General features: G+C 29.2%; 1 protein-coding gene across 1 annotated transcript in view; it reads left to right on the forward strand.

Annotated features, from left to right (window-relative positions):
* The window catches only part of LOC107453489 (glycine receptor subunit alpha-2-like), a 58,227-nt gene extending 39,813 nt beyond the window's left edge, over positions 1–18,414 (forward strand). The window contains exons 5-9 of the mRNA XM_016070349.3: positions 2,673–2,899; positions 7,455–7,537; positions 9,969–10,103; positions 15,472–15,863; positions 18,073–18,414. Coding sequence (XP_015925835.1) covers positions 2,673–2,899; positions 7,455–7,537; positions 9,969–10,103; positions 15,472–15,863; positions 18,073–18,243 — 1,008 coding nt within the window. The 3' untranslated portion in view covers positions 18,244–18,414. The remainder of the gene's footprint in view (positions 1–2,672; positions 2,900–7,454; positions 7,538–9,968; positions 10,104–15,471; positions 15,864–18,072) is intronic.
* The last annotated feature ends 6,235 nt before the right edge of the window (positions 18,415–24,649 follow it).

Below are 24,649 nucleotides of genomic sequence, written 5' to 3' on the forward strand. Positions count from 1 at the left end.
TATACCCTAAATTGATAACTCTTGCTTTATATTGTAATGCAAAAATAATTTTACTGACTCTTATGTGCATCATATCTAATTGCAATTAGAAATGATAGTGTTACTGAGCAATAAAAATGGTGGATGCCACTTAGCACCAAAATGGAAGAAAAAAAACATTCTTGATGTAGTGAGACAGTTAAATACAAAAGTTACGTATGCCATTTCAGTACACTACCTTTGTTTAAAGTTGTTGGTTCCATTTTTAATGTAGAGTAACGCTATCATTTTTAACAGTGTAATAATACAAAACATCCAATTGAGCCATAGTGTCAGATGCAAAGGGGATATAGAGTTTACCTGCTAATGAGGCGTCTCAGGTTCAAATCATATCCGTGATTGGTTAATACGAACTCTGCTCCCACGGTGCTGACGTAAAATATACTCTGCGTTAGACGAATCATGAGTTTAAATCCCCTTGTCGTCGTGCTAATTACGGAAGGTTTTCGCTAGTTTTTTCTTCATGTAACGCAAATGCGGGTTAGTCTCTGATGATCCAATACTTGGGTTAGTACCACTGATTGATCAAAGAGCTCTTTTGTCTTCTGAATTGGGTTCAAAATTACTAGGTAACGGAGTTGAACATTGTCGTTTCTAACTCAAAATCGGATCAACTGCTCAACGCCGGTTATGAAATAAAACAAAACGTCCAGGTGAAAAACAACGTGAACTTCTGGCTATGCATTATAAAAATAAACAACATTATGAATTTATAAATAAACATGCTATAGTTTTGATTCGTTTATAAATATCCTTCATCAATGTATAAACGCAAAATGACAAAAATGAAGGGGAAAGGAATATTACGAACTCAATTTCGAGCAGGTGAATGATGGTTGACCAATAGGGACGTGAGAACAGTCTTGAACATTAATCATTTTTTTAACATAAAACTTATCCCGTTCGAGCTTGTTCCAAATTATCTATTAATCAGCAACCCATTTTTGTAGCATATTTGTATTATGATTTTCTTTTGCACTTTTGTGTATCTGTCATTTTAAGAACTTAGAGGGGAAAAAAAGTACAGTATGCTTGTTTCCTAGTTATTAATTATTGAGATATAATCATGTTCTTAGATTTATGCAAAAGAGCAAAACGCTTAACTTGCACCACAGATTACACCGGGGAACAAATAATTTGTCTCATATGCATACATAAATGCATAATACAATGTTACATAAATCAACTGTATATCTGTCATTCTGAGTTGGATTACCGTTACAGGTTCTTTATCCAGGAAAAAAAAAGCATAGTATATTTTGTATGAGCTATTATTTGGGATATCATCGTATTCTTAACTTTATGCAAAAGAGCAAAACGTTGAGCTTACACCTCAAAATGACACTGGAGAACCAATAATTTGCTGCATATCTAATCATGTTGCATGCATAAATGCATAATGTAATGTTGTATATATAATCTCCTTATCTGTCATTTTGAGTTGGATTACCGATGCAGGTTCTTCATCCCAGAAAAAAAAAGAGTACAGTACGTTTCAGTGTGAATTATTATTTAGGATATAATCATCGTTCTTAACTTTATGCAAAGGAGCAAAATTTTTAACTTGCAATTCAAATAGCACTGGAGAACAAATAATTTATTGAATACATAATGTTGAATGCATAAATGCATTGTTGCATAAATAATCTGTATATCTGTTATTTTGAGTTGGGTTACCGATCCAGGTTCTTCGTCCCAGAAAAAAAATTACAGTTTGTTTGTTTGTGAGTTATAACTTGAACTAAAATCACTTTCTTAACTTTCTACTAAGGATCAAGGCGCTTAACCTGCACTGGAGAACGAATAATTTGCTGTATTTGTGCAGGTGCATGATTGTGTCGATTTGATTGCATGATTGCGTCATGTTGTCGATTTCGAGTGTGGGGTTTTCAAATATGAATTCAGTTTTGCTCAGAAAGCTAAACTTTCAAATAACATATTTAGACTATATTTAAGAACGTTATAAATGACAAGGGACTGGGAGCTGTTGCGACTAACTTCTATAGTAATTAGGTCACATCATCAGGATCAAAATTGCTCAGAAACTCATCATGCCCGTAAATGTCGACGTACGCTTCCCTATTGTGACCTGTTCAGAAGCACCCGAAAAAACTGCTCATAACAGAGAAGCACCTCTAGCGGCGTATGACAACAATTCCAGGCACGGATTTCGATGCAGTTTTAACTCTATTTATGTGCCCTAACTCTTCTAGAAGTTTATCACAACATTTATGCAATTCCTTGTTATAAATAACGTTTTTAAACTATTTCATTTTGACAAAAAAAAAAGATTAAAAACGTCCTTTTAAAAACCTGTGTAGCCAAGAGGTAGAAGTCGAATACAGATTTGAAATCATTGATACAAGAGTATCTATGGTCTGTTAAAAAATCTAATACAACAGGAAACAAAAATAAAATATGCTCCAAAGTTAAATCTTATACTCTTTGAATATTTTTCTATTCTGTTCTATTTTATTCTATTCTATTCTACGTAGAATAATATTCTATTCTACGCTTTGAATAGTATTCTATTTTAACCCCCAATGAAGAGTAGGAAGGAAACTCTGCTCTACATTACTTTTAAAATTTTATTTCGGTCTCAAAAGTGTTTTTTTTTCTTTACTTTTTTTTAGACGTATGCTGCAGATATATTTTTTGCTCAATCGTGGAAAGACCCCCGCCTTCGTTTACCAGAAAACATGACTTCAGATTACAGGCTGTTAGAAGTCACCTGGTTGCACCATATATGGAAACCAGATTCTTTTTTCAAGAATGCTAAAGCAGTGAATTTTCAAACAATGACTATCCCTAACCATTATGTCTGGCTATATAAAGACAAAACTATACTCTACATGGTTAAGTAAGTAATTTTATTTGTTAAAAAGGAAAGATAATTCAATTTAAATTATGGTTATAAATGTCGAAGAGTTTTTAAATAGTTTTTATTCCTGAATTATATCAATGGAAGCATAAAGTAATAGTCTGCATGTTCAAATTGCTTTAATTTATGAAAGCAAGTAGACTATACTTTTACAGCACAAAACTGTTTATCATGAAAACAAGTCATTGATTATACCCATACTGTAAAAATAAAATAAAAATAAGAAACTGTATCAAAACACTGTAAAAATTACTGGCACTCGGGGCGCTGGTACTTTTTATCGCAAAATTAAATTTTACCTAAGCATGCTACAGAGCAAAAATGCGGATATACCGTACTTTTTACAGTAATAATTGACGTAAAATCACTGAACTACTCAAATTAAATAACGTTTAAAGTAAAATTTACGATATATTTCACGGTAAAAATGGATTTTTTTTCTGATGATGCACCCAAAAGGCCGGTACTTTAAAATGTATATTTGATCCGGAATTCTTACAGCGTGCGGTTTATATTATAATGCAAAAAAAATAATAACTTTGATAAAACTAAATATTATACGTTAAAGTGTGTTATCGATAGTTAGTGTATTCATTCAATCAGGAGCATATTTCTTGTAATTTAGATTACGTAGATTAAAATGTTCCAAAGGCTAAATTTAACAAAATAAAGAAAGAATCTTTTGAAGTATTCTAAAAAATAAATATTAAAAAAAAAATAATTTTTGACAGATTAAAAATTTATGGGAAAACCGATATCAAATTTAGTTCTTTTTTAATTAAATTTAGTGGTAGTAACATTTTTTTAATTTTTTAAGTGTTATTCCCAATGCACTCAATATACTTATCAATTAAATATTGTAAATGATCTTGTATTAAATATTTAAAATTATCTTCACAATTAATAAGAAGATACTTAAAATGATGCACAGCGTACCTGTATAAGAGAGGGGATTAGGTGCAAGTACTATCCAACATTTCATTAGAGCTTCTTAAGCATAGAATGTAATTAATCGCTGTACCTGAAATCTGGAATGTGATTTGTTAAGCATATCAAGATCGAGTTCTTAGTAGCATTCCTCAAAGACTGAGGATCAGAAACCATCTGTAATTAACTAAATTCATTTATACAAAATAACAACTAAACTATATGTTTACAGCTAATATATATTTGTATTAAAGTAAAAAAATGGCTATAAGACAATGTGGAATTAGAAAATGTAGTATATTCGATGAAAAATACTGACTTTGTATTGTGCATTTGCTACGATCTGCATTATGCATTAAATGAAAGTTTTTTACTTTGCTCAGTTTGAAATAAAAAGTATTTATAATTCGTTCGCAAATAATTTGAGAATAAATTGATCTGTATGATTTGTGAGATCTGTGTGGAGATTAAATTTCAAAAATAACCAAAGATTAAAGTAGAGAACAATGCGTACATAATTGTGCTGATTTTGAGTTATTTTTGAAAGCGAATGGGTGTCACTATGATTTAGAATTTTATACGATTTGCTCTACTGCAAAAACACTGTTCCTGGGCGAGTTTGAAATGTGGAATATATATATTTCCACATTTTAAACTTTGGTACTATACCTTCGTGTTTACTTTCTTTGTCACATTATTTTTTTTAAATAATTTTCCAACATTTATTTGATTTTCAAACATTTTACGAGTGTCCAAACACGGAAAGTAGGGAAGTAGTAGGGAAACTTATGAATGTTTTCCATGTAATATTGGAATGCATTTAAATCATTTAATGCATTTAATTTATCATATAAAGAGCTTGAATGAATTGATTATAAATCAAAGGTTTCACAGGATGTATGAACTACATATTTAAATAAATTTACTACAAAAAGAATTCCTGCTTACAACAAAACTAGATAAAAAAAAAATAATAGTCATGGAATGATCGAGTGAAATGAATTGCGAAGCAATGCGAAATAAGCAGCAAAAGCACTTTTGGAGATTGGCAAGCGCAGCGAGTAGGACGTGCTTTTCTTTTCTTCAATACAATTATTATTATTTATAATTAGAAAACGCATAGTAAAACTAATTTATAAACACACTACCATTGAACAAAGTTTCAGATAATTGTTCCGCCTTTCAAAAAGTTTTAAATGACTAGTGATGTTAGACAAATATTTCTCTCCGCTGAATAACACTTAATGGCTTTTGAAATATAGTTGGAGAAACTTCCGTTTAAATGTTCTTTTAGAATTTGCAGAAGGAGACGCTAGAATTTTTAAGATCAAATCTCTCAGTGAAATTTACTACCTCCTCTGCAGCGCACCAGTACTTACACCAGAGCGAAGAATTCTGATTTATGCCTCACCCAGATTTCAAAAGTGATATTTCATGTTCTTTAAAATAAGCGTATAAAGGTAATTTTGCTTTGTGGGATGATAGTATACTCAATTGTGGACTCGAGATAGATTTCACAGACAGGTTAGTAAAAATGATGAGTAATGCCTTTAATTTATTTATTTATCATTAGTTCTTGTTTAAGTTTATCTCTCATTTAAATTAATTATTAGGCATTAGAATGATTTAAAAATTAGACTCTGAAAATGAAAGGGCAAAATAGTTAGACAAAAGGAATAAAAAAACATGTAGTTACATGTCATCATAAACGCTATAGGAGGCCGTTATCGGAAAGAGTATCAAATTACATGGTAATAAGCATGCGATAATATTACATACAAGGACAATTAACAAATATCTTACTTTTTTGTCATCACAAGGGATATTTTCCGGCAGCATTTTCGTCGCATAAAATAAAGCTTTTCTGTAAATAATATGCTGTTTTCATAATTGATAGAAAATAGCTCTGCTGATGCTATTTTCATAATGAAGAACCTACAAGCGTAGGGCAATCGCGTAATCTTGATTATTTTGAATAGTCTATAACAGGGGTGGCCAACCTGCGGCTCGCGAGCCACATGGGGCGTTTTGAAGGATTATTTGTGGCTCTTGATAAATGTACCCGAGTTTCTTTTTCATTTTTGTGCTATTATATTTGAAAAAAAATATTACCATTCCGTATGTGTTTCAAAATGTCTTTTAAATTACGGAGAACAAATATGAAAGACTAAGTGCAACGTTGTTCAATTCATGGTGAGTTTTCCATTTCTAATATAATTAAGACACAAAAGCATCTGGAGAATTAGAATTAATAGAGATGCAAGAAGATCAAGCTCTACAATGAAAATATAAGTCGGCGTCGATTACTGAATTTCGGAAATTTGTACCAGAATCGAAATATCTTGAATTAAAAAAGGCTGCCTGTCGAATTAATTCAATATTCGGAACAACGTACTTATGTGAATCATTTTATTCCACTTTAAAATTCATGAAATACAAACGCCGATCAGTATAAACTAACCAGCATCTCAAATAATTACTGAGAAGTGCTGTCACCAATTATTCACCAAATTTTAAAGAATTATCAAGAGAAGTAAAATAAATGTGTTTAATTTTTAATATTTAAATTCAATACACATATTTTGTACTTTTACTTATATGTTTCCAATAAATATAATTTATGTGGAAAAAAAATTAATACCTTTTTGCATATCTATTAAATACGTATTTAATTGCAGCTCGCGAAAAATTTCAAATTTTGAAAAATGACTCGACTAACAAGGAGCTTGGCCACCCCTGGGCTATAATTTACAACTCTCGTAAATCAATTCAGGATTTTCAAAATGGTCCTGAATTTTTTTAAAAATCATAACTTATAATTACCTTAAAATAGAACTAACTTCACGTGCCTGAAAAAAGTGGGAATTGCTTATGACGTTCACATCCTGGGTAAGCGGAATTAGCCCAACCAAAACTTATCTTAGGGCGAAGTGATGTTGTTTAAAAAGGAGTTTAGTTTTAATCTCAGTTTTTACAAAATTATGTTTATTTTTGTTATATAGCAAACAGAGACAGATACATGGTTTGAGTATTGATATTTTTTTGTTCGGAAATATACATTTTGCCATTAGAAAGTGTTATAAATAAACAGGTCTATGCATAGAGTTAAGAACTGCTTAAAAAATTTTCCCGTAATTGTTTGATCCCAGATAGAAAATGAAAATATTTAGGATTTAGATCACAAAAATTATTCATGGCTGTTAAGTCAAGTTTAGTCTCTCTTTAGCGATCAATTAGCGTACCAATTAGAGAAATGTTCCTAATTGATACGGCTAAAAGTGGAGTTTTTTTTTTCAAATTTCCTTCACTTAATGTTTTTTATAAAATTATAGTAACTGTTTCCTTCTTTAAAAAAGTATTAATTATTGTGTGTTTAAATATTAATTATTTAAAAGACAATATTAGTTATGCATTCAAATAAATAAAAAAATTAATTAAATGTAAGCTGCCAGATACTTTTCTGCTTTTCCCAAAACTGAAATGTTTTTTAAAATGTTTTATTATAATAACACGTTTAACAATTTTTTTTCAGGTGGTAAGACTTGTTTTGAATTTTAATTTTAAAAAGTATGTTTGTGTGTTGATTGATTGTTTGTATATGCACTAGATTGACTTTAATTCTCTCCTGTGCAATGAACTTTGTAACATATCCTCACGACACGCAACACTGTTCCCTAGAAATGGAAAGCTGTAAGTATGCATATTTATGGATATCATAAAAGTTGCATTATTGTACAAGCAGCCTGTTTATGAACACTAAAATGTATCATATTCATACAAATGCAAGCATTAGCATATGCAGGGTTATAAAGCAAATGGAATATTTTAGAATATTAGCAAATATGAATAACAAAAATATAAACGAACATTTGGTATGCAACATTTTTGCAAATATTTAACGAGGTCACCTTTTTTTAATTTTAGAAATGATATAAGTATATGAATTAATTTAAGCATATAAATAAATATCGAATTTTTTAAATATACAGATGCGCTTTGTCAATTTTATAGAGCAATAGTTTTTAAAAAAAGGTTTTTTATGAAAATTGAAATACGTCAATTCATAGATTTTGTTCAGTTTGTTAAAGGCTCAAAAACATCAGATCATATTTTATTATGTTTTAATACTTCAAGTAGATACACTTTAAAAAATTTCACTTTTCTCGTGAATCTATTTAGCTAAATAATATACATTCTGATATATTTTATAGTTGTTATGCATTGCATTAACTAAATTTCAGTACTAATGGCAAAATTTTCATGAAAGATATTTTTCCATATTTTTTCTTCATTAATTTGCATTATTTTAGGCCAAAATAAGAGAAAAGAATTTGATTTAGCATGCAGCATAGATATTAAATACATAAAATACAGCATAGTCACCCTTTTCGAGGGAAAGACAAAATTTTCTAAGCATGGTTCAGTTCTATTTTTTTTTTTAATTTGCATTTATTCGCAGTTGATTAAACTTAAGAGACAAAATAATTAATCATTAATTTTTTTTATTTACATAATCAATTATTGATAAAATTGTGAATATGAATGAATAAAAAAAAATTAGCTACATTTCTTTCGGATTTAAAACAAATATAATTCCAAGATTCTATTAGATTTCGTCGAAATTAGACTATCTTTTATAATTGAAAAAAGTACAAAAATATATATTTACATCTAATTAGAGTATCAGTAATAAAAATTATAAAAGGGACGCGGGTTTCCCATCTGCGCCACGGATTAATTGAACAAACGTTTTGTTTTCCTATACCTAAGATTTAAATATCATTTCAAATTCAAATGCAAAACAGAAATTTTTTAAAAATCAGTTATGAAAGATTGATTGAGGCAAATATACATAAGTTCTAGTAATGTTGATGAGTAGTTAACTAATGGATCATATTCAAACTTAAATGAATGTGTATTATACGAGGGATGTAAATTAAATAGTGGCAGCTTAACCTTGAAACTCCTAGAAGGGTGGGCATGCGCAAATAGGATATGGGAGCGGTGAGGTGGCACTGTTGTCGATGTGTAGAGTGCAAAAAACAGTCGATCTGCTTAGAAGGATAGTTGTTGTTCGGCGTTAAAGTGAGGAGTTTCGCTTCCATAGCTCTAAAGCATGTTTTCAAAAGGCTTAATGACGAAAAAAGATGAGATGCTTGAACCCATCGTCCTATACGGTAAAGCATTTGCGCCACAGGCTTCCACTAATCCTCGATAGCATTCTGTTGCATTTTTGCCTAGGGCAACCTCGATTTTAAGCCACGACCGCTGATCACCTTTTGAAAACATGCTTTAGAGCGATAGAAACGAAATTCCTCACTTTAACGACACACAACAACCGCCTTTCTAAGCAGATCGACTGTTTTTTGCATTCTACACATCGACAACAGCGTCACCTCACCGCTCCCATATCCTATTTGCGCATACCCACATTTCTGTGAGTTTCAAGGTTAAGTTGCCACTATTTAATTCACAACCCTCTTATAACTCACGTAAAATGTGACTTTAAGGAGGAATTTAAAGCCAAAAGGGATCTCATTAGAAAACACAAAAACATTTTATTTTGAAAAATGAAAACTCCAAACTTATTAACTTCAAAAAATTAAAGTTAAACATGCATTCCCAATTTTTTTTTTTTCATTTCGAAAATAAAGGTTGTAGAATTGAATATTAGCTCTAAATTTTAAAATATGTATTCAAAAATTATTCGATTAAGTCTACTGTAATTTAATTTAAATTAAAACACATTAAACTTGCTTTCAATTCAAATAAATCTATCCTAATTATTAAAAAATTGAAGCAATTAGTTTATTGCTTCATTTTACAGCTGCACATTTTTTTTAACAATTATTAATGCACTAAAAGTTCAATTTCTTCTATATTCCATATTGCAAATGATTTATAATCTTTTTATTATTCAATGTTTCTTACTAAAAATACAATGCATTGTATTGATATGTTATTCCTTATTCTTGCTTACTTCTTAATTTTTCAATCAATAATTTACCATTGAGCTTTAAATTTTATAATAAATGATAATTGCTTGTTTATTACATTTTCACACAACACAGTTTCCTCATTTAACAACTATTAATGAAGACATAATTGTTTTTTTTTCTAGTATCCCATACCACCGATGATTTGATTTTTGATTGGGCAGAACACGTTCCGTTGGAAGTCAGTGAAGAAATTGAACTTCCACAATTGGATCTTATCAAAACTGAACGGAAAGACTGTACGCAAGTTTATTCAACTGGTAAAATGTCTTGCTTTAAATATAATTTAAAAACCCTGCTTTTAAAACCAGCTCAAATATTTCTTTCTCAAAAACAATTTTTTTTCCAGCATTCCAAACTTCCAAGATAAAAAATGACATCGTTATTTTTGTGTTGTTATATATTTTTCCATGATCAAACTGTTTTTTGAGATTAAAAATACAAAGCTAAAATTTACGAGATGTTTTGAAATCCCGTCCCCACAATTTTTGTCAGAATCTTTGCGAAAAAAAAGGAATAAAAAAAGCACGTATTTCAAAAGCGGCAAAAATCAATACTTCAGAGCTGAAAAAACGAAAATGCTATCAAATTTTGTAAATAATTGGTGAAGAAATTGAAAACCTAAAATCATAAAAGCCAGTTTTTTTGCCTAATAATCCGATAAAACTTGAAGGAGGCTCACAGTAATCTCATAATCAAATTCAATACCTTTCTGTCTTAGGCAACATGCAAATTGGTTAGGAGTGGTTTGCTAGATTTTGACAGTATTTTTTCGACATTTTAAGCGCATATTTTTTATTTGGTATTTTTATTTTTATTTTGGAGAGAATTCTTAAAATGTATATTAAAAGATTTAACCAGAAATAAAATCTGTAAATATATATAAAAAAATATCTTACATCCTATAAATATTCTTATAGTTATTGTTATTAATTATTATTTTCTTTAATAAATACAGTTCTATCGTAAAATAAATGAGTTATGCTATTTTTTTTCTATTCAAACTTACAAATTCTTTATCGTAATTAGTTCAGACTAAGTTATTATTAATATAAAAACCTCCTAATTCATACAATATACTTAAATAAATTATTGCTGTCCCACCCTTTGACCAACAATGAATAATTACTAATTTCCCTCTGACAGAAAATGCATATTGATCCCACTGACACCTTACAGGTGCATCATCTGCCTGGGTTGGAAACATTTGCTTAGTTTGTTTGGGGATGGGAAAATGAGATAAAAGAAGCAAGCAAGAAAAAATGCTTATAGCTACATCCCCCTCTTTAGATGGTTTCAAAAATCGGTATATGTATTTATTTTGAAGTATAAATTTCAAAATTATTTTTAAAAAAATCACACAAAAAAAATCAGCCGAAGGCAGAAAAAAGTTCATTATATCCAACTTCCTCACTTTTTTGATTCACTATATCCACAAAAAATAACATCATACGTGTATAGCAAGGCACGGGACCGAAAATTTCGTTCACTATATCCAGGAGTTCACTATAAACTGCGTTCACTATAGCGGTGTTTGACTGTATATACAAATAATTTTCATTTTCCCATATAATTGTCTCTTTAGAATATAGATATTGCTTTTTCCAATTCGTGATGACACTCAAGAAGGAAGAAAAGAAAAAAATTTCAATCGATGAATAACGGAAAGCTTCTTTTTAAACGGCTTTTGACAAAGTTTTGTTTTCCATCAAGAAAACCTGCCAAATGAAACAATTTTAATGTGAGATTAGGTTATTGAATGAAGATGGAAAACTAGAATAATAAAAACTGCACTTGTTTCAATAAAAAAAAAGATTCAGCTAAAATTTAAATTAAATACCCGAGAAATAAAAGTTAGCAGAAAAATAGTTAAGAAATTATTACTGATAAAAAACTGGTTTAAAATTATTATTTTTAAAAACCGAAAATAGCAAATTTTTTTAAAAGAGAAAATAAAATATAATAAAACCGAATAATATAGCAAAATTTAAAGAAATTATTTCTAAAAACTGAAGCGGTAAGTTAATAATTGATTATAAACTCCATTTTAATTCAAAATTATACAAACTGGAAGTAACAGTCGACAAGTTTCAAGCGCTCAAAAATAGGCGTCCATTTTCAAGATTTGTCAGNTATTTGCACTAATTTTATGAGTTCTATTTACTTGCAGCTTATGCGCTATAAATAAAACTTAGTGTTTTCTTAATTTTCTTCGAGTTTTTTTGTATTTATTTATTATGCTATATACATATACTTATATATACTGAGCTGTTTTTTTTCATCTTATTGAATAGAGATAAGGAAAAAATAACAATAAAAAGTAAAATGGAAAAATATTATATTTCCACAAAAATTCCTTTTATACTATAATTTTTGTTTTGATGGAGGAAAAATTGCATTAACTTCGATTTAATTTTACTCTGTTTATTTTGAATAAATTTCCGTTTCAAATAAAGTTTTATTTCGTAAAAATTTTTGCTATACTTTTTATTTCATAACAATAATAAGATTTTTTTAAAGCAAGAACAAAATATTTGATTTAGATAACAACTGGGAACGGAGAATATAGACACAGTTTAATCATTACGTTAATGAGAAGCATTTCCTAAGCTTTGAACATTCTCTACAACGCCTAGAAAATAGGTTATTTAGCATCTTCATTTATTACAAAGAAAATTCAAAGCTTTAAATTAGGCTAAAGTAAAAACAAAAAAGAAATGACACAGATAAATACGTTAGGTAAAGTTTAAATATTTGTTTAAGGAAATAGAGTTTTTTATACCTGATAACAAGTGGCAAATTTACAATAAATCTTATATTTTTGCTGTATTTAAAAATATTAACATTGAACAAATAAATATGCTATACAAGGGCAGTATACAATCTAATTTTCTTTTCATATTTTTTACTTTTTAAGTTTAAATTATTAGACAAATGAAACTTATTAGTAGTAATAATCATTTAGAAAAAAAAACTATTTTTATTTGGCAACGGGCATGTTCACTGCTCTTTAATACTGCAAATTTTTTTATCTATATTGGAGAATTATGAGAGAAATATATACAAATAATTTTGATTCTCCTATATAATTGTATCTTTAGAATATAGATATTGCTTTTTCCAATTCATGATGACACTCAAGAAAGAAAAATAGAAAAAAAATTCAATCAATGAATAACAGAAAGCATCCTTTTAAACAGCTTTTGACAAGTCCATCAAGAAAATCGGCCAAACGAAACAAATGTGAGATTTTATTATTGGATGAAGATGGGAAACTAGAATAACAAAAACTGCACTTGTTTCAATAAAAAAAAAAAAAGATTCAGGTAAAATTTAAATTAAATACGCGAGAAATAAAAGTTAGCAGAAAAATTAGGACTGATAAGAAACTGGTTTAGAATTATTATTTTTTAAAACAGAAAATAGCAAATTTTTTTAAAAGAGAAAATAAAATATAATAAAACCGAATAATGTAGCAAAATTTAAAGAAATTATTTCTAAAAACTGAAGCGGTAAGTTAATAATTGATTATAAACTCCATTTTAATTCAAAATTATACAAACTGGAAGTAACAGTCGACAAGTTTCAAGCGCTCAAAAATAGGCGTCCATTTTCAAGATTTGTCAGACGTGAATGAAAGGAAACAAAACTGAGTTGAAATGTGAAACGTTAAGTCGCCAATGAGAAATGGAAAAATAAAGATGAGAAACAAAACTAGAAAGAAAAGAGTAGCCGAGAGAGGAAAAAAAAAAGTTTAAAAAAAAGTCTGTTAAAGCAGAACCAAATTTACCCTGATTTGCCCCTGTGTTTTATCTTGTTCTTTTTTTATCATTTTCCTTTTGAGCTGCATTCTTTTTTCTAATTTTGTTTTCCACCTTTATTTTTCCATTTTTCATTGGAAATTTTACATTTTATACTTCAAATCACTTTTGTTTCTTCTCATTTTACGCCTGGTACATGTTAAAAACGAACGTTTATTTTTGAGAGCTTGAAGCATCTAGACTGTTATTTACAATTTTATAACTTTGAAGTGAATGAAGTTTTTAATCAATGGATATTGCAACATGACATTCGTTGTGTGATTCGAAAGGAGGAGAAAGCATAGACAGCTTGACATTTACTAAAATGAAAAGGGAATGAAAAAAAATACTGAAAACTGGCTTAAATCTAATATCTCCCCCAAAAGTTTCTTTTTTAGTAGCTATTAAAAGTACAGAACCGTGTTTAGTGTATATATATATACACTCTATAACCAAAAAATTGACGCTCCAAGAAGCAATCATGCGATTGCTTTGAAATTTCGTATGCATGAATGTTTTGAACAGATTTGGTTGGACTGATGCCGACTGGGGACGTATAGTCTTTAGCGACGAATCCCGTTTCCAACTGTGTCCTGACGATTGTCGAAGAAGTGTTTGGAGACGCACAGGGCAGAGGGGGGATCCTGCCTCCACTATTGCACGCCACACCGGCCCTCAACAAAGCATTATGGTCTGGTGTGCCATATATATATATATGAAAAAAGGGGGGTGAAAATAATAATGAAAAAAATAACAAACAACAGATTTAAAAAAAAAGGATGAAATTTTTTAAAGAAACCGGATAATAAAAGATACAATCTTTTCATCAACCCACACGATTATATCCGCAAAAAGAGTGCTTTCTGGTATTGTATCAATATAACCAAAGCAAAATATATTAATACAATAGTGTGAGGAGCATTAAACTTTTTTTTTTTTTACAAAAATTACAACAAATAAAGCAGAACACAATAAGTAAAAATAACACGTAAAAGCAGAAAATAGAACAAAAGAAAAAGAAAAACAGTTTAAAACAAAATCTATAAAGCGAGTAGCAAAATCAGATGTTTTATTTATTGTTTTTCTTAACTTTCTTCTCGTATTTATTTATTTTGTTGTATATATATATATATATATATATATATATTATGCACATATATTATGCACATATTGGACGAGGATATTCTTTTTAATATATATTAAAATATATTGAGCTGGTATATTTATGATCTAATCATTCTTGTCCAGACAAATACATACGTACCAGATGGTACGTATGTGATCCTCGATGACTGGGTTCTCAACAATGAGCATCTGTGACGTGTAAAATATATAGTCAATTTAATAGTAATATAAGAAAATATTCCTTCTGTGTACCAACAGGTAGAAGTCCAACCTTTCAAGACAATTGTAACTATTTTCTGTGGATAGCTCAATATTTTATACTTCATTCAGATCTTAATTGTCCTAGAAACCTCTCCTCTGCAATAGCAAGACTCCGTATGGGCCATTTGCAAGGACATGATGATTTCTTCAGACAAGAACAGATTATACCCCTTATACAGAAATTGTCCCTATATCCAATTAAAGTCATAACCCATTCTCAGCTGTCAGGTCAGCCTGACTGCACTTTTTGAACTCGACTCACCACCAGAGGACATGACAGTCTCCAGGCGTCAGAACTCGCAAAACTCATTCTCCAAACTTCTGGAAATATTTAGCACTGCCATATACAAGACAACAACAATAGTATTCATCCAGCATTAACAATACTTGTGCATTTCAGTGCCAAAACCTCTTATTTTAAAACTAAATTACTTTTTTTCAGGTAACTTTACTTGTTTGCAAATCACATTTACTCTGAAGAGACGTCTAGGATACTATCTATTTCACACATATATACCAACATGCCTCATAGTTATAATGTCCTGGGTGTCCTTTTGGATTAGACCAGAGGCTGTCCCAGCGAGGGTGACACTTGGAGTGACCAGCCTCCTCACTTTATCTACACAACACGCGAAGAGTTTGGACTCTTTGCCTCCCGTTTCCTATATAAAAGCTATAGACATTTTCATGGCCTCTTGCACTATATTCGTATTCTTATCGCTTATGGAGTTTGCCATGGTGAATGCTATATTAGAAGATTGCCTTACTATAAAACTTAAGCATAAGCTGTTTAAAAGGAAATTTGAAGAAAGCATGAAAGAAGAGAAAATTGAGGTAAAATATGCATATTTTTTTATTAGATATATTAATTATATTTAATTAGTTATTTATCTTTATTTAGTTATCTGTAGTTAGAGAATGTTGTTTCCTTGGACATTTTTTCAACTCTTTATTTTCTGTACAAAAAGTGATTATTCAATCAATTAAGCAATTTTTGTAAGAAATGCAGTGTACGTTTGTCTATTATGTAATATAATTTTACTTTGCGAACGAATTCTCTCATGCATTAAAAAAAGCATTTAAAGTAAATAACATTAATCCGCGTAACAACAGTATATTTTTATTCTTAAGGGGATTTTAATTTTAAATTCTCTTTTCCTAAACGTTTTAATATCCTTGTTATTAAAACGTAATTGTCAAGTAGATTTCAAAAGCAAAAATAAATCAAATTAACTATAAATGTAATATTAAAAAATATTTCATTTGAATATCGCAAAAATTTATAGTTTGGCCTGTGGCCGCCTTGGGCTTGTTCGAAATACAATAAGCATACATATTATATATTTTTTAAAATTTTTTCTGTATCTGGTAAATCAGGAACCGTCAGCAACACAGAAAATACTCTCTGTTGTTACAGATGACAAATACTCAACGCGAAATTCTTCCACTAGGTGGCGTTAATGTTAAAGCAAGTCCAAGGTATAAAAATGTCCCCTACTTACTGAAAATTTTAGCAAACCTAAACTGTCTTTGGTAAATAGGCGATTTTAGCGTTGCAGAATTTAATATTCGTTAAAGAAATCACTTTTTGTTAATACCTACTTTTCATTCGTATAGAAGAAAAAGCTTTTTGTAAGAGGTTTGACTATTTTAGGATTTTGGTAAAATCGCTTTTCTTAATTTTTTCTTATCTCTTATAATTAACCTCTAATAATTAATAGGCTCTTATAATTAACCTCTAAATGTATTCCTTACACCTAAAATAAAAGTAATCAATGATTGATGAGAAGGGAAAATATTAACACTCAGAAAAATTGTGTGTTAAAAATACCACACTGAATAAATTTACAGTGTTTCTGGCGTTATGGGAACATTTAAAATCCAGTAATTTATATCGAAACGCTTTTGCAATCATTTCGGTAAAATTAACTATAAAATATGGTTTTGTAATGTTTCATAAAATGTTTTTAAATGTGGTAATTTTATTATGAAACCTTAGGGCATTGCATAAAAATAATTTATTTGTTGAAATTTACTATTTTAGTTTTGCATTTCTTACCAAATGATAATAATAAGATAATTTTGTAATCCAGAATTTCTGATGAACGTTTACCTTATGAGCAGAAATATTACCAAATGAAAGGTTTAAATACAGTATATTTTGGTTTAATTTTCCCGAATTATGGTTTTTACATCCAAAAAATGTCGATAGAATATAATACAGTAATCTAACCTTTTTTTTTTTCACCAAGTAAATACTCTAATTTAATGGTGCTACATTTGCGGCAACAAATAAAGAGCAATCTTCAGATAATGAATATTTAAAACTACTTTGTTTACTGAAGCATGAGGTTATGTTTCAATCTTTATTGTTTGAAACGACTTTCTGTGCATTGTTCCGAAATTTGTTTTCATCTTATAATACATCATTTTCCGTGAGCAACTTTAAATTTTTTATTTCAAATTGCGTTTGTTTATTCTCGTCTGGCCAGTCTTGAAATTAGGTGCCTATTTCCAAAGCACTTGAAGCACATCGACTGTAATTTGCTATTTATAAATTTGTGAAGCTTTTAATCAGGTAATGTATTATCGCCTCATGCTCTTAGAATTGCTTTTTAACACCAGATGAAAGTTTTAAATACAGTATATTTTGATTTTATTATGTTATTAATATAAACAAAATTATGTTTTTTTCTTCCTCTTTTTCTATACCAAAAATATCTTTACATGTAGTACGTACCAAAAGTTTCTTTCTCTGCGTGTAAAAGGGATTGATCCCAATTTAAAGAACTTAACAATTTAAATTTTGCACCGGATTAAAAAAAATTTCCTTATTTTTTATCCAATAGGATAGAAAAAATGTCCTCCATTTTTTTAATTTTTCTCCTCTTTTTAAGCAAATAAGGAAATTTTTTGGCTGTTTCACCCCTCTCTCCCAATTCTGAGCTGAAGTAGGAAGTTTTCTCTTACCTTGCTTATCTGTATATTTCTTGTCTCTTATTCATTGAATATTTCAACAATATGTAATTTGAATTATTTTTAGGATTGTGCTAACTGTAGTACAATGGAGCGTAAATCAACAAGATTGTCACGGAGAGTGCAAAAACGCAGAAACTACGCTGCAAAAATAGACATGATATCACGAATAGCGTTTCCATTAAGTTTTGGAATATTGACTGTCACCTATTGGTTCTATTTTGTCGTCAGTCAATGAAAATTCATTTTTTGTCTCAAACCAATGTGCTTGCTCAGTGGTGATTCTATATTGACTTTCAAATACTTCATTATATATATAATGAGCAATAATTTTATACTTTATTAAATGTAACATGAATTTAGAATTACTTTATATATTTTTAAATAAATTCCTAACGTATGTTTTTAACACATTTGTAACTGCTAACGTCACATGATGTTCTATTTCTGGCTGCTATAAACTTGATTAGATATCTTTCTTATGGACTAGTCCTAGTTATTAAGGACATCATTTGAAATTCTTATTCTACTGGTTCTTCTGACTCCCTTTTAGAATTTAAATTAATCGACTGCGGATAATTTAAGCAAATATATATGTTCAAAACTAATTCAACCTGTTTTTTTTGTCAAAATGTCTCAATTGATATAGATATATATCAATTGAGACGTTTGAGATTAGAAATACTGAGCATTATTAATAAGAATTGACAAGTATTTATGTATTTAAAGGATTGAAGTTTTTCTTTTTTTTAAATTTTCCAGTGAGGAATATATAATTAAGTATGGTGAAACTTCCAGCTATGGGCACCCCTGCACAACGGATGCCTCTCAATACGGACATATTTTTAATTTCCCCTTGAATCTTCTATGAATAAACCATTGTACACATTCTCCGCAAAGTGAAAATTCCAGTAACATGACGCGGACAGTCATTTTTTTCCCTGAAACGTTATTTCCTATCTCTTCAAACCAGTAGTATAAAGCGTAATTTATGAAAATACTATAATTATTCAATTAAAAAATAGTTAAGTGGTCAAAACTATCGTTAACACTCTTATCAAATGCGCCTTTTTGCAGACTTGTTTCGTTATTCTGCGTTTCTTAGGCGAGCCACACACTGATGAGGGAAGCGGTTAGGAAGAAGCATACAAGAGGCGAATTTCTGTACTTTTGCGTTAGGATGCGCAGAGATGATGTGCGCATGCTAATACTAAAGTATAGAAATCTGCCTCAAACATGTCTTAGATGGACAGAAAGTACAATTCTGCTATTTTATGTCACTTTTAAGTGCGTCTTCAGTTGGATTTTAAACATTCAAATTATCTTCAATGTTTATTTTGATGTAACTTAATGTTCGACTGTTTGACAACAATTCGCTCGAATACGCCACTTCGGGTAAACACCGGGAAAGAGGAAAGGGTCAAGTCATGGAAAATGACTTGACCCTTTCCTCTTTCTCTCTCCTCCTCTTCCTCTTTCTTAGCATTTTTCGTATTTACTTGTCGAAATATTTTTTTAAAAATTTCCACGGTGCTTTCTTTTAGAGCTGTGTTTAATATAGTTCTCAGTTCCAAATAGTTTTCCAACTTAAATTTTTTTAATCTGCTTAAAAAGCATGAGAGAAGTTAATATACTTCGTTCTCCCATGACTCTCCACACGCTAATGATGAAAGTATGTGAAGGATTGCCATAGGTAGAGAATCTAGCTCTACGCCACCTGTAGCCCATTTTGATTTCCAATTACAGCGAATCTCGAAAAGAAACAAGTGTACATCAGTGCTTATAACTCATTACAACCTTAAATAACTAATTTTACTAGTTATAAAGATACTGTGATTGAGGTAGTGTGAGCGCAACGTGGCAGGGATCGGTAGTCTGCGAAACGAATGTTTAGTTATCTAGGTTAAAATAAAAACTCAGCAGTTTTTGGTAGTCAGAGATAACGATTCCTTTTAAAAACGAACAAAAAAAACAGATATCTAAACAATATTTTAACTCCGGAACTTGTTACAATGAAATTAGTTTTGTACTTATGATAAATTAACATTGAAGTAAGTATTATTTTCTGATGTTAGTGTATCATATCTGAGTACAGATAATGTTAAATTCGTTTTTTTTTCTTATACTCCCATATCATTTGTCAATCCTGTTAAATACATTGTGCTAAAAATTTTAGATTCCGTTTTAAAATTATTTAGAATTTAACTATGTGATCTGAAAACATGCAAGATATATATTATACTTAAAATTTTTGAATCCAATGCAAAAGTACTTAGAATTTAAGTAAATGTTATAAGCATACAGCAATTTAAAATGTTTTTAATCATATGTTTGAGATTGATTAACCTGCATTTTATCTGAAATTAAGTATTCTTGCATTATTACTACAAAATCTTTAAAGTAGGTTTCTTTAATTTACTTTACCTATTCTAAAGAGACCACCTTATATGTATTTTTTTTTATTTTCATCTTGTTTAGAAATTCTGACACTCTCTCAGTTTGAAGTTAAAAATTCGTCGTTCGCAAATGTGTTAATAACATCACACGTCAAGACATCCATATGGAACTACTGTAGTTAATTAAGTCCTGCGAAAAAATAACTTTTGAAGCTAAACAATTTATCACTTTTCACGATGCAAGATGTTTTTTAAAAGTTACTTAAAAGTAGCAATATTTAATATCCGCTAACTTAAAAATATACGAGAGTAGCAACACCATGAATTTTAAATTACATTCACTCGCACCTTTCTACTACATCAAGTTTTCTCTTGCTAACAATCTGTAACTTTAGTAATTTTTTAGAATATTTTATAGGCTACGCTAAGAAAATTTATTGAGTTCTGAAATAATCGGAAATATAAATAATTAACTAGTTTGAAATTGCAAAACATTTTTAAAAATCAGATTAAAAATAATTCATTTGAAAGCTCTTAATAGTGGTTTAATAAGTTTGGTTTAATAAGTGGTTTAATAAGTTTAGCGTACAAGAAAGACCAAAGTTTAAATACAGTCGAACCTCGAACCATCGTTCCCTTATCTCACACACAATACCTTGTATTAATGCTCACGTCACTAAGGCTATTTTAATAATGAAATTCATTTAGATTAATTTTGAAAATTTAAAATTCAAAATATGATAATTTTTTTGAAGTAACTTAAAAATAGCTGTATTTAATATCGGCTAACTTAAAAATATACGAGAGTAGCTACAACATGAATTTAAATTACATTTATTTACTCCTCTCTACTTCATCAAGCTTTTTCTTGCTAATAATCTGTAACTTTGATAATTTTCTAGAATATTTTATAGGGTACGCTGAGAAAATTTCATGAGTTCTGAAATAATCGGAAATACTTGAATCTGATAATCTCAAATAATCCAAAATCGGTGAAAATTGAATTTAATTAGTTTTTTAAAAGGAAAACAGTAAATCTCTCTCTTTCTCTTTTAACTCTTCATACGAATGCTGATGCAAAAAATCATGATTCATTAATGCTTGGTGAAAGTGCCTAAAATATCACGTTTAATGTTTGTGCAGCAGTTAATAAAAATATTGAAATCTGTGGTTGATTTGATAAAAGGTTGTAGAAACTAACGAAGTTCTTAGTGTTACCGATGTAGATGGCGAAAGAGAGCCACAGCCAGTACTACCAACATCAGTGACCAGTACTATCAACTTTGATACCTTTGGAACAATAATGAACTTTCTGTATTTGTACGAACTTACGGATCTTAATCACATATAGCAAAAATGTCAGAAATTAATTATTCACACTGAGAAAAAAATTATTCAAACAAAAACTAAGTTAAAATAAATACATATTTTCGTCTGCATTTCGAATTGTAAATAGTTTTGGATATTTTATATCAATTCAAACTTTTTATACTTATTGTACATATATTAATTTTTACGTTAAGTATTATTTCTTTAATACTTACCATACATTTATAAGCAATTATTATCCATTTTATGTTGATTCACATCCGTTATTTTCCCTCATCTATCATTCATAACGAATGGTTTCATGAGAAGCGATTGATCGAGGTTCTATTGCATTTATATTTACGAAACTATAACACATATTGCAATAAATAAAACACGAAGCTAAAGAAAAATATACCAAGTTATTTTTCCTCAATTGCTATTATGAGATGAATAGTTCTTTTGTTGTACATATGTGGAACTTTTAACCTGCCATCAACTATGTGCGTTACATTTTTCAGTATCAGACTACGGTTAATATGTTACTGGAGTGCGTTCTTTAACCCTTTGAAGCAGAATTTTTATTAAACATATTTTTCATCCTTTTTCATTATTTTATATTGATTTAGGTCAAAATAAATGAAAAATATTATATTTAGCATTATAATAATTTCTGGTTATGAAATACAGCATTGAAAACCGATGTCTTTTTCAGCGTTAAAGGTAAAATCTTCCAAACATGATTTCCAACAAGCGAAACAGTAATTCATCAATGAAATTTTTTGTGATTATTTTTTGCTCATATTCAATCATAAATGATTGAATATGAATAATTTTTAAACTATTTTTTTTCGATTTTATAGTACAAGCTTAATTCTGGTAATTCCCCGAAGTTTAGCGCATGTTTAATTCCGATAATTCAAAAGTTTAGCTCATGTTTAATTCCGATAATCTAACAAAAACTTTTAGTAAGTATTAGACGGTTTTTATGGTTAAAAAGCATAAAAAAATATTTTTGATTGTAATGAAAGCATCAGAAAAAATAGATATAATAGACACCGGTTTCTCTACTTCTTCAGAGGGTTGCGCTTGCGTAGTATTTTCAGTATCAGTGATTCATAAACAGTATATTTGTCGCAACATTTTATTTATAAAAAAAAAATGGATCATATGGGGTGAATTGTAGAATCACATGATGTAAATTTCAATTCAATCAAAAGCAAAAGGGAAATTAAAAAATTAAAATTTCCTTTTTTGCAACTTTAAATTAAATACAAGCATAAAAAGGCTTCTTAGTAAATAAAATTTGCATTCTTTTAAATAAGTATGAAAATAAAAACTTTTTGGCAGCCTGATACGCCATAGAAAGTGATAAATAACTAATAAAACATTCAAGTTAAAATCAAGATTGATAAAATGAAAAATATATATATATATTGTTAAAACAAATGCTTTAATAGAGAGCTTTATGGACCAAACTTTGAAAAATCGTTACATTTAATAGATGTAGAATATATATAAACATTTTCTCTTGCAAAATATTAAAAACATGTTCTCTTGTAAAATATGAAAAACATTCTCTTTGACTTACACTTTTAAACTCATGTTTTATTTCGTTGTCTTTAATTCGAATTCAAATAAACTTCTTTATTATAACTATTTCTCAATTTCAATTTCATTTTGTTTTAAACTAATGTAGCTTATTAGAATAAAATCAACCCATTTTTAATGTATTTGAAATCAAAATAAATAATATGTTTAGTTTTTATATGTCTTTGATTTAAAACAATTTTCATATTATGATATTTAATGCATGGCTCTTTGTTCGTTAGCTTTTTTTTCTTTCTTAATACATATTGACATATTGAATACTGTACATCTGTATATCCTGCAATTATTTTTTCGTAATCTCACATAAGATATATATATATATTTGCTTTTCATACAAAAATGCAAACATATTGAAATCTCAATTTTGAATTTTTTTTGTCGCTTTGGTTAATTTTTTTATTCTATCATTACGATGGTTCCCGAAGAGATTGTCTCTGGTTTTAATCATTGACAGTTACATTGAATACTGTATGTGATCAGATTATTGTTTCTTTCCATTAGAGTTTTACATTCTAAACAAATATATATCCTATTGAATCCATACATTATCTTATCGACTCAGGGGCATTTTTTCTCACTGTTTTATCTGTCGTTTAGAGGAAATTTATTTACCTTACATGGTGCCTACGATAAAGTGATTGTTAGAAAAGTTATATACATTAGGTGCCACGAGTGTTTTCTTTTTTCGTAAAAAAATGATGGACAAAATGTTTCTCTAAGTTGACTAAATTTGCATCTCACGAAGAAGGGAAGACAGTTATTTCGCCACTTAGATAAAATTTTTGCTTCAAGCACATGCAAGGAAACGGTTTCGAAAAAAATAAGTTTCTTTTTCTTTAATTTTAGAAAGAAAAAACTATCAGTGAAACTGCATGTTCATCTCGAACTAAAACATGCTAAAAGCTGATTGATCCTTATACATTAAAAATAATTGGTTCAATTGTGAACTACAAGTATAATATCAGCATTTAATAAACCACTCATCTTTATTGAAGTTAAACAATAGTGCAATGTGATTGAGTGTAAATTTGTCACCTTACTGCAGTTCAATATGTTTATAAAATGCCACCTATATAGTTCATAAGGTACCGATCCTGTTAATAATCCACACATTTCAGAGGGGAACAAGAAAATTCTGGGTAAATTCCACAAATTGTAAGGAAATAATTGAAAGAATATCAAATTGCTGCTCAAATGTTTTTTCAGCAGTTTATGCAGGTTTGAACAAATTGGATGTGTACCTAGGCAATTATTTCAAAAATATCGGACTGAATTTCATTCCGAAAATTTTCTAACTGTGTTGGAATAGTTTAATTTTCTTAATAAAAT

This window comes from Parasteatoda tepidariorum, chromosome 10 (assembly GCF_043381705.1).
Source record: "Parasteatoda tepidariorum isolate YZ-2023 chromosome 10, CAS_Ptep_4.0, whole genome shotgun sequence".
Taxonomy (NCBI): domain Eukaryota; kingdom Metazoa; phylum Arthropoda; class Arachnida; order Araneae; family Theridiidae; genus Parasteatoda; species Parasteatoda tepidariorum.